Below are 13,890 nucleotides of genomic sequence, written 5' to 3' on the forward strand. Positions count from 1 at the left end.
CGGCACAATTCCAACGTCCATTCCGACACAAAGCTGCCGTTCAGCCCCGCCCTCTCTCTCTCCTGATTGGCCAATTGACTTTTGACAGCCGCGGAGCCAATGGCGCCACAGCGGTGTCTCAGCCAGTCAGGAGGGAGAGTATTGGCGTCCGAGGGACTCGTGGACTTGCTGGAGAGAGATGGGGCTCAGGTAAGTATTAGGGGGTGCTGGGAAGGCTGCTACGCCCAAAAGGTTTTATTTTAATGCATAGAATGCATTAAGATAAAAACCTTCTGACTTTACAACTCCTTTAAATACTGTCCATTACTTGACCGTGCTGTCTACTAACAGAACCTAGATCATAGAACTGGCTGCACAAAATCTGAATTCCTTTACAAGGTAGAACATTTCAGCTTTAAAGATTGCTTTTTAAGTATCATGGTAAAGAAAAAAAAAACTGATTGTGAAATTTATTTCTTTCAGGGTAAAAGTGCATTAGAGAACTGAGCAATGTCAGTCGTTAATGATGAAGACATCCCTCAAGTGGAGAGAAAAACTGTCACCGATTTCTGCTACTTGCTTGATAAGTCCAAACAGCTCTTCAATGGACTGAGGTTGGTATCACACACAAGTTGAGAGAGTCGGAAGCATGAGTATGTTCTTGGGGTGGATTTGGGTTTTTGGAGCACTAGGCTGACTTTCATTGGATTACAACTTACATATGTGCACCTTAATTGAAATGAGTCTGCTGTCCTAGAAGAGAGGCTTATGACGAGTGTGAAAAATAGTGGGGTGTTGATGGTAGATGATAATTAGCTCTTTAGTATACAAGCGAACATTGGCGAAAACAGTCCTTATTGTAGAGCACAATGATATTACAAAGCTAAGTGCAATATATCATGGATTAAAGTGTTCACAAATTCCAGATGTTTGGCTAGTAAAATCGGCAAGCTAGAATATTTCATGCATAAAGTACGCTATGGGGGGGAGAGGCACTAAAACCGGAGCCCTCAGAATTTGGTGCAGCTGTGCATGGTAGCCAATAGGGTTCAAATATCCGCTTTTCAGTTAAGCTTTGGCAACAAAACCTGGAAGCGGTTTGGTTTCTATGCAGAGCTGCACCAGATTTTGCATGCTCCAGTGTTGGTAAATCCCCCCCCCCCATGAGTTAGTTGGTATTGCATAATTCTGTCACTCATCCAAAATAGTTGGCACTTGACAGGATCATAAAGATGTGAAGCTTTTATTGATGTATAGAGTTAAAAATCATGTACAGAACCCCACTTGCAGTGCCTTGAAAAGGTATTCATACGCCTTGATTACAACCAAAAACGTAAATGTATTTTATTGGGATTTTATGTGATAGACCAACACAAAGTGGGACATAAGTGTTAAGTGGAAGAAAAATGATAGATGGTTTGCAAAGTTTTTTACAAATATCTGAAAAGTGTGCCGTGCATCTGTATTCAGCCCCTCTGAGTTAATACTTTGTAGAACTACCTTTCGTTGCAATTACAGCTGCAAGTCTTTTTAGGTATGTCTCTACCAGCTTTGCACATCTCGAGCATGAAATGTTTGCCCATTCTTCTTTGCAAAATGGCTCAAGCTCTGTCAGATTGGATGTAGAGCGTCTGAGAACAACAATTTTCAAGTATTGCTACAGATTCTCAATTGGATTTAAGTCTGGACTTTGACTGGGCCATTCTAACACCTGAATATGCTTTGATCACCTGGCGGCCCTCCAGCTGTTGCGGAACCACAAGTCCCATGAGGCATTGCAAATCTGACGGTTACAAGCATGACTCCCACAGGCAAAGGCATTATGGGACTTGTAGTTCCACAACAGCTGGAGGGCCACCGTGTTGACACCCCGGAATTCTAAACCATTCCATTGTAGCGTTGGCTGTATGTTTAGGGTCATTGTCCTGCTGGAAGGTGAATCTCCACCCAGTCTCAATCTTGTGTAGACTCTTAACAGGTTTTCTTAGAAGATTGCCCTGTATTTGGCCCCATCCATCTTCCCATCAACTCTGACCAGCTGCCCTGTCCTTGCTGAAGAAAAGCATTCCCACAACATGATGCTGCCACCACCATGTTTCACGGTGGGGATGGTGAGTTCAGGGTGATGTGTAGTGTTAGTTTTCTGCCACACATAGCATTTTGCTTTTAGGCCAAAAAGTTTAATTTTGGTCTCATCTGACCAGAGCACCTTCTTCCACATGTTTGCATTGTCCCCCACATGGCTTCTCGCAAACTGCAAATTAAACTTCTAATGGCTGTTTTTCAACCATGGCTTTCTTCTTGCCACTCTTCCATAATGGGCAGATTTGTGGAGTGTACAACTAATAGTTGTCCTGTGGACAGATTTTCCCTCTTGAGCTGTGAATCTCTGCAGCATCTCCAGTTACCATGGGCCTCTTGGCTGCTTCTCTGATTAAAGCTCTCCTTGCCCAGCCTGTTAGTTTAGGTGGAGGTCCGTGTCATTGGAGGTTTTCAGTTGTGCCATACCTGTTTACATTTTTAAAGGATGGATTGAACAGTGCTCCATGGTTCAAAGCTTAGATTTTTTTTTTTTTTTTTTAACCTAACCCTGCTTCAAACGTCTCCACAACTTTATCCCAAAGCTGTCTGGTGTGTCCCTTGGTTTTCATGATGCTGTTTGTTCACTAAGGTTCTCTCACAAATCCCTGATGTCTTCACAGAACAGCTATATATATACTGAGATTAAAGCGATTTGTAAAGTTTCATTTATTTTTTCCTATAAAAATAACAAACCTGTTTATACTTAAGTAGCACCCTCCTAGATAGGTGCTAGGCAGGTGAAATATAGTTTGCTCTGTCTACTTATCAGGGGAGCCTGATTTATTAGTTATGCCTGTTGCTGGTGTCCATGTGTGATTCATCTGGTCTGAGGAAGTGTCCCCACTGTGTCCAATCGGGAGGCTTGTATGACAGTGGGGGAGACCCAGCCAGTGGCATATAGGCCTTTGTAGCTGTCCCAGTGGGTTGGCACAGACAGTGGTGCATCCTGGGATAGGTTATAAAAGCCAAAGGCACAATGTTGCAAGGGGTCTTTGGGCAGGAAGCCAGGTCCCAGAGGGAGGGTGCAGCTGTCTCCTCTTCTAAAGTTGTGGAAGGTGGTCACAGGCACAGTCGGCCTGGTGAACCAAAAAGTGTGGCTGAACCCATAGGTCCAGTGGATGCTGACAAGTTGAGTTTAGAGTAGAGATATACTGATGATCGGCAAGGCCACTATATAGGTGGCCTATATGTATTTTTTTCTGATATATATTGGTATCGGCCCCAGAACAGGCCAATTATTGCTGATATTTTTGTGACATCATTCTGCCTTCTTAGGCCGCCTCCCTCGCCTTGGACAGCCTCGCCTGGAGTTGGGACTAGTTTCGCGGGAGTGTATCTCAGCAACACACCCACCCACAGCAGCCTGATGCCAGCCACCCACATCCACAGGCCCTGTACCAGCCATCCACAGGCGCACTGTACCAGCGAGCCAGCCAGCCACCCACAGGCCCTGTGCCAGCCAGCCACCCACAGGCCCTGTGCCAGCCAGCCACCCACAGGCCCTGTGCCAGCCAGCCACCCACAGGCCCTGTGCCAGCCAGCCAACCACAGGCCCTGTGCCAGCCAGCCAACCACAGGCCCTGTACCAGCCAGCCACCCACAGGCCCTGTACCAGCCAGCCACCCACAGGCCCTGTCCCAGCCACAGCCCCTGTCCCAGCCACCCACCAAAGGGTGCCAGCCACCCACCCACCCACCACAGGGTGCCAGACAGCAAGCCTGCCACAGGCCCTGTACCAGCCAGCCACCCACCACAGGGTGCCAGCCAACCATTAAGCATTAAACAAAAATTAACATGTTCAGTACCAGACTTGTGTCAAAAATTCTTTTATTTTTCAAAACTTTAAATGTACAAAATATCGTCCGATACCGATACGTTGTGACTAAAATATCGGTATCGGCCCTGAAAAAAATGAAAAAAACATATAGGTCTATCCCTAGTTTGAAGGCAATGGTGACTCTGGAAAAACAGAGTACAGAGGAACTTGCCCAGGGGTCTGCCAGGAAGGGGACCATTCCAGAAGCTAGGGTCAGTGGACGGGTGTCAGCACACAGGCCAGTTTCAGAACCCTGAAGAGAATATTTACACAAGCGCATTTAAAGTATCTTCACTTGGTGGCAAAGTGAAGCAGCGGCCTTGCCACATTCTACAGTAAGCTGTCCCTCAGACTGTGAATAGTTAATAGTTGGGAGTATCCCACTCATCCCTTCTTCTATCCAAGTTTTCAGAAAAAAACACAAGAACAACATCCCCTGGACTGATTATCTTGGGGGACTGGGGAATCCAGAAAGTGTAATTCTCAGCAGTATTCTAGGGGGCAGTGCTACACTTAACCTGCTCTGTTGCAGTGGTTTTGCACAGATCAGCCCAGATCCTCCTCTTCTTGGGTCCCTCTTCAGCTCTCCTGCCCCCCCCCCCCCTCCTGTTAAGTGCCCCCACAGCAAGCAGCCTACTGTGGGGCAACCCAAGCTGAGTCACAGCTCCCTGTGTCCATTCAGACATGGAGCCTCAGCCTGGCCCCAACCCCCTCTCTTCCCGGGTTGGCTAGCTGTCTCTGACAGCAGCGGCAGCCAATGGCACTGACACTGTTTCTCAGCAAATCAGGAGGGAGAATCTAAGACGGTTGAGACACAGCATCTGGATAAGCTGGTAGACATACCCAAATAGACTCGCAGCTGTAATTGCAGCGAAAGGTGGTTCTACAAAGTATTGACTTGGGGCGGAATACAAATGCAGGCCACACTTTTCAGATATTAATTTGTAAAAACTTTTGAATATAATTTTCCTTCCACTTCACAATTATGTGCCAGGACTTCCCATTCCATCAGCTGGAATGAGGCCAAGAATTTCCTAAAAGGTCTCAACAAGAAGCAGAGACGGGAGCACTATGGCGTAAAAGATTTGATCAAACTGAAGGATATCCCAACATGGAAAGACACAGCAAAAAAAGGTAAAAGCCAAACCTTCTGAAGAAGTAAAGTTCCCGAAGAACAAAGACCTGACAGAGAAAATCTCTCTCATCAGGGGTGACACCACTAAACTGGAGGTAGATGCCATTGTCAATGCAGCCTGCCCAAGTTTAAAACAATATTGCATAAGTATATTTAAAGAAGCCAAGTCATCTAAAGGATCCCTCTTCATCTCAATGAGTGAACACCACAATACCATCAGTGGACTTTACCCATGGTCTTACCTTACAGCAGTAAGGTAAGGGTGTAGAGCACCCAGAGGAGTTACCCCCTCTTTAGTTTATTGGTTTGGTGCTGGGTCTTACCAAATTCACCTTCTCATCTTTATCCATAATTGTTTGTCACCACTCCAGGATTCACCACATTTGATTCACTTATTTGATCCAGGATCAAAGGACTTTGATTCATTTCACTTCATGATTGTTTATTGGTCATCTCTTTCACTTTTAGATTGTCACATTGTTTTTTCACTTTATTACACTTTTCAGCATCCTTTTTTATCATCTCAACTTGATTATACGGATAGTGGATTATTTTGCTTGTATTTTGTTTTTGATTCACCACTATGATTTTTTTCATAATCGCATATTACTGTCACATCCATCTTTAGACTATACACACTTTGTTCAACTTTCCTTGATTTAACCTATTATACACATCTTGTTTAACATTTCACATGTTCACCAAATCTTTTGGAGTCTTATTACTCATCATTGTTTGGCAAGGGCAGCTCCACACCCTGTTCACTTTGATATTGTTTTCAGCTTTAGAAAGGCTGATCAGTAGTTGCAGCTGTCATTTGATTAAGATTATTTTCAAGATAGCGCAGGGGTATCTCTATCTATGTGCCACTTTTTGTTGGTCTATCGCATACAACCAAAAACGTAAATGTATTTTTAACATGACAAAATGTGGAAAATGTCAAGGGGTATGGCAAGCCCCGCACACACAGGCCGAAAATTGGCCATTACGGGAGAAACCGGCTGATCTCGCGACCAGCTTCTGTCGAATGAGCATGTTGGAAAACCAGCAGCCAATCGACATCTGAGCTTGCAGCCAATGGCTGCGATCACTGACCGGTGTGTTGAGAGCACTGACCTCTTCTCATTAGTCCAGAGTAGAGAGGTGAGGTGTTTCTTCAATTGCATAATTTTCTGTTGGTTATTCATGTGGCTAGGCTGATAATAATCTTGACCATGCTCTTTTTAGGGAGATGGGGTAAAAAGAATAGTTTTTAATATATATTTCTATGAAAAATCAGTAAGTGTGATAAATGATTTTGGCAATGGATAGTGTGAGTGATAGTCATTTTATAGGTAGATTTTCTTGTGAATGTGTGTATAGTGCTATTTTTATTTTTTTTAAAAGAATCTACACAAACATAACGGACAGAAAAACTAGCCAATTGGGCTGCATAGCCCATGCAGGGGGAACACCGGTCAATCTATAACAAATGTGTGAAGAAAAAGGGTAGTGGTGCAGCCACGACTAGACTATACAAATTAAGTATACAATAGCAAAACAGCATAAGACAAACAGATTTTATAATTGTAAAAGGTGTGTTCACATGTGCATGGCTCGCACTTAAGTAGAAGGATAGACGACACATAAGTTATATAAGGCACTTTGGCCAGCTATGCCTCTGGGTTAGAGTAGTGTTTTCAAATCCCTTTAAAAAAATTTTAGTAGAAGTATCCTTGTACAGAGGCAGATTAGCATTTACCAGTTTTCCAACGATTTTTTCCAATAGAGTGATTTCCTTCCTTGAATATAATAGTCCTAGAGGAGTCCTCTCTGCCGTAGTGGGGGGCCACCTCTTCTACCAGACCTAAAAGAGAAATTCTTGGAGCTGGAGAAAAGGAAGTGCATGCAGTGGTTTTATTCATTGTGACAACTTCTCCCCAGTTTTTTATGGCAGGGCAGGTCCAGAACGCATGCAAAAAAGTCCCCTGTGGAGTGGTCAGATCTTCAGAAGATTGGAGGGATTGTCCGGTTAAACATGTGATTTGTGATAGTTCCAAGCATCCTCCTAGTCATCATTATCCACAATGTCTCCGGACCATTTTTGTCTGAGAGGATGTGTCGCCATCTGCAAGTGGTTATACAGAGTTGATGTTGGTTTTTCCCAAATGATCAGTTCTAAGTAATGACTCAAGGTCAGAGCATGTTAGGTCTAGTTGTATTTTTGAAAATTGGCTACTAAAGGCATTGGAGCTCTGCACTATATTGAAGTGCTTTTATGGATGCCTCTAGCATGGTAGAGGGTTTGGAGGTGTCAAGTCACAACCACCAGTGCGCTGTAACTAGTGAGTGGTGAGGAACTATTTATGGCCATCTGACATGGCCAGTCCCCTTGTATTATGGGTCTCCTTTATGTGGTCAGCTTGTATTGTGGGCATTGGGATCTCCATTAAAGGAGGACAGCAAGGTATAGTATTTTATTTTTGAGACCCTTAATAATTGTAACACTATTTCTCTGTCGCTCATTGACAGACGTAGTCTTCTTGATTCACAAGATCTGGGTTATGTTGTCTCCGCAGGAGCAGGACTAGGCAGAAAGAAAAAACGTTCTGGCTCCACCTTAGGGGCAGTCCCTGAGGGTATATCCTCCCTCTCTCTTCTACAAGGCATCAGTTTTTTTCTGTCTAGTCAGGAGTAAGGACCTAAGTTCCTTGCTGGGATCTTTTTGGTCCTGGCAAGATTTTTTCTTTAGAAAAAATATTTTTTAGGTAGTTTTCTCCAGTGTTTTTTTCCTGTGAGATCTTCAAGCAAAAACGCCGGACTGGGCGACACTAGTGGTCACCCCAGCCGGCCTACGAGCGCGCGCAGACCATTGCATTGCGCTTGGTCGGCCGCGACACATTCAAGTAAGTATGCGGGGCCGGGCGACGGGCTGGATGTTGAGATCCAGTGGTCACCCCGGTTTCTGCCTACGAGCGCGTGCAGACCAGATCTCCGCGCTGGGTCGGCCGCGACGGAGTCCCATTGGAGGGACTGACCTTGCGAGTTAAAAGTCTCGCTTGGACGCCAGGAACCAGAGAGTCGAGGCGTCCGGAGTGGTCCACAACCCCCCACCCCGGTGGAGAGGGTATTGTGAAGAGAGGGTGCCTGTCGGTTCGGTATGGTGAGTAAACGTTCCCTTTTTTTTCCTCGTTATGAGGCAGTATGAATTATGGGCCCCTCCATACATGGTCAGTATATATCTGACACTAAAAGTCCCCCTTGTAAATATAGTATGTGTTTGGTGGGAAGTGGACTTGGTTTGAGAGCTAACACTCTACCCAGCAGACTGTAGTATTACAGCAGACATAGGAGGTATAATCCTACCTTAATTGTAGTGTACCTCCTGCAGATCGATAAACCGCCACTTAGCAGAGATGCAGGTGGATGTGCTGGGAAAAACGATTTTGGCGGTCCGCCGCCATTTTGCCGTAGACCAGGTGCATGTATGTCCTCAGGTCACGCCGGCCGCCATGTTTTTGGAGTCTATTGTCTCCTGTATGGGGGCGGCCATGTTTGATGAGCCAAGCTACCTCGTGGAGAGCTGGGAACGCCGGAAGGCGTACACAGGGGGCGGAGCCACGTCCTTCTACCCGGGAAAACGAACACAGCTCTTTCCAGTCTGTAAAAGACAGACGCTGACTGCAGTTGGTTGGAAACTTCTCTGCATCGGGTGGTGAGCCTTGGGGGTCCCTCTCTCTCTCTGTGGGGATCGAGAAGCAGGTACTCTGAGGGGCGCTATTGCGCTAGGGGGAGACACATAAAAAAAAAAAAAAGAGGTATTTTTTTTTTTTTTGATTTTAATAAAAAAAAAAAAAAAAAGTTTTTTGTTTTTTCTGGCAGAGGTGTCCTGAATTAACATGGACCCTGCCACTCATGTATCTCCACCGGATCCCCTCGAGGTGTCTGCAGGATCCTCCAGCACCCCACTGACGGTTGAATCATTGTCAGCTATTATGGAAACTTTTGTGTCCCGGGTGGAAGTGGCTTGTCAGGGACAGGGCGCAAGAAAGCGACCCCCGCCTAACCCCTTATTATCTGAAACTTCGGATTCAGACTCTGAGCCTATTTCTGCAGTTGCAGGTACTTCATCTGGGATTGGTGTCTCGGGTACTGTCTCTTCAGACAGTGAGGAGGATGTTTCGGCATCAGCCATAGCCCGAGAGGAAGCGTTGGTAAACGCACTCATTGTATCTGTTCAGGAAACCTTAAGATTACAGGGTATTCCGTCGGAAATAGCTGAAACTGAAATCCCTTTTGGGACTAAAAAACGCATGAAAGTGGCAAAGGTTTTTCCATTGCCCAAATGTTTTGGCAATCCAATCAAAGAAGAATGGAGTCTGCCAAAACGCACCTCTGCTATTTCTAAACGCATTAACAGGCGTTATCCGTTTGAGGAAACCCTCATTAAGAAATGGACAGAACCACCTGTGGTGGATTCACCAATTGCTAGATTGAATAAAGCCACGGTTATTCCTTTAGAAGACGCTCCGTCTTTTAAAGATCCAGTGGATCGCAAGATAGAAGCTATGTCTCGCACCATGTTTTCCTTGATTGGATCAGCTTTCAGACCAATAATTGCTATTGGTCTGGTTTCGCAGACTGTAACTGAATGGACCAAGTGGTTACGCCGGGACTTAGAAGAGGTCCCTCAGGCGGTATCAGATTTGTTGGAACAAATGATACAGGGGTTACAGTTTGTGTGTGATGCGGCGTTAGACGCCACTCCATTATTGGCGCGAGCATCAGTTTCAGCAGTGGTTCTCAGGCGTACACTGTGGCTAAAAGGTTGGTTAGCCGACCAAGGTTCCAAAAAAGCATTCGCTAATATCCCCTTTTTAGGAGACCGTCTATTTGGAGCCAACTTAGATGAGATCATTAAGGATCTCACGGGTGGAAAGAGCACCTTTTTACCGCAAAATGTTAAGGGTAAAGGAACTCGTCAAAGACGAGGGCCTTCTTTCTCTGCTCACAAAAAGTTTTTTCGTCCCGCGGGTGAAAAAATTAAGTCCTCCAAAGCTCCTTCAGGAGGCTTCAGGGGACGTTGGTCGGGCAAGCAAAAGCCCGCCCCCTCCAGACCTGAAGATAAATCGTCCAAAGCCTGAAGGTGCGCCCCCACCCATAACTGGGGTGGGGGGACGTCTTCGCCGGTTCCCGGATCCATGGCTTTCCAGAATCCCGGACAAGTGGGTTTGCGAAGTCATAAGGTCAGGGTACAAGATCGAGTTTCGATCTCTCCCACCGGCGCGATTCTTCCCTTCCAATATCCGACTATCCCCGGATCGTTTAGAAGATCTGCGGAGAGCAGTCACGGATTTACTACAACAAGGAGTGGTAGTCCACGTTCCTTGGACAGAACGTTTTCAAGGGTTTTATTCAAACCTATTTACAATACCCAGGAAAGAGGGCAAAGTGCGTCCAATTCTGGACTTAAGGGCACTCAATTCCTTTCTCAACATAAGGAAATTCAAGATGGAATCCATTCGCACAGTAGCAGCCTTCCTGCATCCAGGGGATGTCCTAGCGTCTATAGACATCAAGGACGCCTATCTTCACATTCCCATTTTCGCAGGACATCAGCGGTTTCTACGCTTTTCCGTAGAAGAGAACCACTATCAGTTTGTGGCGTTACCTTTCGGTCTCGCCACTGCTCCGCGGGTCTTCACGAAGGTGTTGGCCCCAATGTTGGCACTACTGCGCCAAAGAGGCATATCGATTCTAGGTTACCTAGACAATCTCCTGCTTCATGCAGAGTCTCCTCAGACCCTGCTACAAAACATAGAAATTACTATAATTTCTTTACAGGAATTCGGGTGGCTGGTGAACCAGCAAAAGTAATTTCTGGTTCCCACCCAGAGGCTCGAATATCTGGGTCTAGTTCTAGACACAGTCAGGACAAGAGTTTTCCTTCCGGTAGGGAAACTCCGGAAGATTCAATCAGCAGTCCAGTTGTTACTATCCAACAGCTGGTCTTCTCTTCGAACTTGCATGAGGGTTCTGGGGTTGATGGTGGCTTCCTTTGAAGCAGTCCCATTTGCCCAGTCCCATACCCGAATTCTTCAACAAGAGATTCTTCTCAGATGGAATCGGAATCCGGAATCCCTGGACAATCGAATCCGATTGAGCAAACAGACCAGAGAGTCTCTGGTCTGGTGGCTTCTGTCTCCGATGCTCAGCCAGGGAAAGTCATTTCTGCCAATATATTGGACGATAGTGACCACGGATGCCAGTCTATCCGGATGGGGAGGAATTCTCGGTCAGTTATCTGTCCAGGGACTTTGGTCCCTGGAAGAATCCAGGTTGCCGATAAATGTATTGGAACTGAGAGCGATCAAACTTTGTCTGATTCACTGGACCGAGCAGCTCCAGGGCAGCCCAGTTCGGATCCAGTCGGACAACGCCACGGCCGTGGCTTATGTCAATCACCAGGGGGGCACCAAGAGTGTCCGAGCGGCCAAAGAAGTGGCTTGCATTCTTCGCTGGGCGGAACGATTTGTTCCAGCTATCTCTGCGGTGTTCATTCCGGGGGTGGAGAATTGGCAGGCAGATTATCTCAGCCGTCAGACTCTGGATCAGGGGCAATGGTCCCTCCATCCAGAAGTTTTCCACCAGTTGTGCCTACGGTGGGGCACCCCGGATGTGGATCTGTTGGCATCACGATTCAACAGGAAAGTACAGAGATTCGTGGCTCGCTCCCGCGATCCTCTAGCAGAGACCGCAGACGCACTGATCGCCCCGTGGGGGCAATACCAGCTAATGTATGCCTTCCCTCCTCTCGGGTTACTGCCAAGACTTCTTCGCAGGATAGAGGAGGAAGGAATTCCTGTAATCCTGGTAGCTCCCGACTGGCCTCGCGAGCTTGGTACGCCGACGTGGTCAGACTGGTGGCGGACATCCCGTGGAGACTTCCTCTCAGGGAGGACCTACTGTCTCAGGGACCGATCTTCCATCCTGCTTTACGATCGCTGGCTTTAACGGCCTGGCTATTGAGACCCAGGTGCTGACGGACAAGGGATTGTCCGCTTCAGTTATTCCTACTCTAGTTAAAGCAAGGAAAGCGACTTCCAGAAAGATTTATCATCGTACATGGAAGTCCTACATTGCATGGTGTGAACCTCTGGGGTTCCGTCCACGGTCTTATTCGGTTAGCCGAATATTAGCTTTTCTGCAACAAGGGGTTGAGCAGAAACTGGCCTTGAGCACTATCAAGGGTCAGGTCTCAGCATTAGCCATCTTCTTTCAGAAGCCTTTGGCTACTCATTCCTTGGTGCGGAATTTCATCCAGGGGGTGCGACATCTGGCTCCGCCAGTGCGCGCGCCGTTACCACCCTGGGATCTTAATTTAGTATTGTCGGTTCTTCAGAAACCTCCCTTTGAAGATATTAGGGAGATTCCTCTACCTACGTTGTCCCAGAAGGTGGCCTTCTTGGTGGCTATCACTTCTGCACGCAGGGTGTCAGAACTGGCCGCTTTATCTTGTCGTTCCCCATATCTGGTGGTTCATAGAGATAAGGTGGTTCTTCGTCCGAATCCATCCTTCCTACCAAAAGTGGTTTCAGAATTTCATCTGAATGAAGAAATTGTATTACCTTCCCTGTGTCCTAAGCCCAGTCATCCTCGGGAGTTTGCTTTACACTCCTTGGATGTGGTCCGGGCGATCAGGGTATACTTGAAAACGACAGACTCGTTTCGCAAGACGGATTCACTGTTTGTGATCCCGGATGGACCCAAAAAGGGGTTGCCTGCATCTGCCGCGACCATTTCCAAATGGATCAGACAGACGGTGGTACAGGCTTATTCTATTAAGGGTCGGGAGCCCCCGTTCCCTGTTAAGGCGCACTCCACTCGGGCACTTAGTGCGTCATGGGCCTTTCGCCATCAGGCGTCAGTGGTCCAGGTGTGCAAGGCGGCTACCTGGTCGTCGGTGCATACCTTTACAAAACATTATAAAGTTGATGTAATGGCATCATCTGATGCCGTGTTTGGCCGCAAGGTTTTGCAGGCCGCCATTTGAGGAGACCAGTGGTCTGCCTCGAGGGTTTTTTTCCGTTGGAAATTTTCATTTGAGTCTCATTCTTTGTTTATAATGAGCCTTTAAAACTTCTAGTTTGGCACCGGTTGGGCCTTCTAGATTGGATTTTGATTTCGGTCAATCCCACCCCTCATTTGTGGCACTGCTTCTGGATGTCCCAGTTCTTGTGAATCAAGAAGACTACGTCTGTCAATGCGCGACAGAGAAAATCGGATTTTTGTAAGATCTTACCGTAAAATCCTTTTCTCTTAAGCTCATTGACAGACGTAGTACCCGCCCCTCTATTATTGAGTTGGGTTGGGTTAAATTCTCTGTTGCTGCTTTGTGACAGAACTGATGCCTTGTAGCAGAGAGAGGGAGGATATACCCTCAGGGACTGCCCCTAAGGTGGAGCCAGAACGTTTTTTCTTTCTGCCTAGTCCTGCTCCTGCGGAGACAACATAACCCAGTTCTTGTGAATCAAGAAGACTACGTCTGTCAATGAGCTTAAGAGAAAAGGATTTTACGGTAAGATCTTACAAAAATCCAATTTTTTAGCACACATTTATTGAGCAGCGCTGATACATATTCCATTAATTTTAGAAAGGTATCCCCTTTTTTATCAGCAGCAGCTTAGTTTATTGTATATTATCTTCCTAAGCGCTGGCACTTTGCATACATCAGGATATTGCCTCTATAGTCTGTTGGAATTGGTCCCCCTTCAATTATTGTCCCACAGCTCTCTAGGGCTTAACTGACAATTGAGACCATTAACTGGAATGTCCAGGGCCTCTACTTCACGTTCAGGCGAGCTCTTCAAAGTCAAAATGATGCCCCCCATATATCCCA

General features: G+C 46.5%; 1 protein-coding gene across 2 annotated transcripts in view; it reads left to right on the plus strand.

The window, feature by feature from the left end:
- The window catches only part of SCAI (suppressor of cancer cell invasion), a 630,428-nt gene that overhangs the window by 42,809 nt on the left and 573,729 nt on the right, over positions 1 to 13,890 (plus strand). For both annotated transcript variants that reach the window (XM_082262618.1, XM_082262619.1), the window contains exon 3: positions 471 to 593. In XM_082262618.1, coding sequence (XP_082118744.1) covers positions 490 to 593 — 104 coding nt within the window. In that variant the 5' untranslated portion in view covers positions 471 to 489. The remainder of the gene's footprint in view (positions 1 to 470; positions 594 to 13,890) is intronic.

The sequence above is a fragment of the Pelophylax lessonae genome, assembly GCF_965119305.1.
Source record: "Pelophylax lessonae genome assembly, chromosome: 7".
NCBI classification, from domain to species: Eukaryota; Metazoa; Chordata; class Amphibia; order Anura; family Ranidae; genus Pelophylax; species Pelophylax lessonae.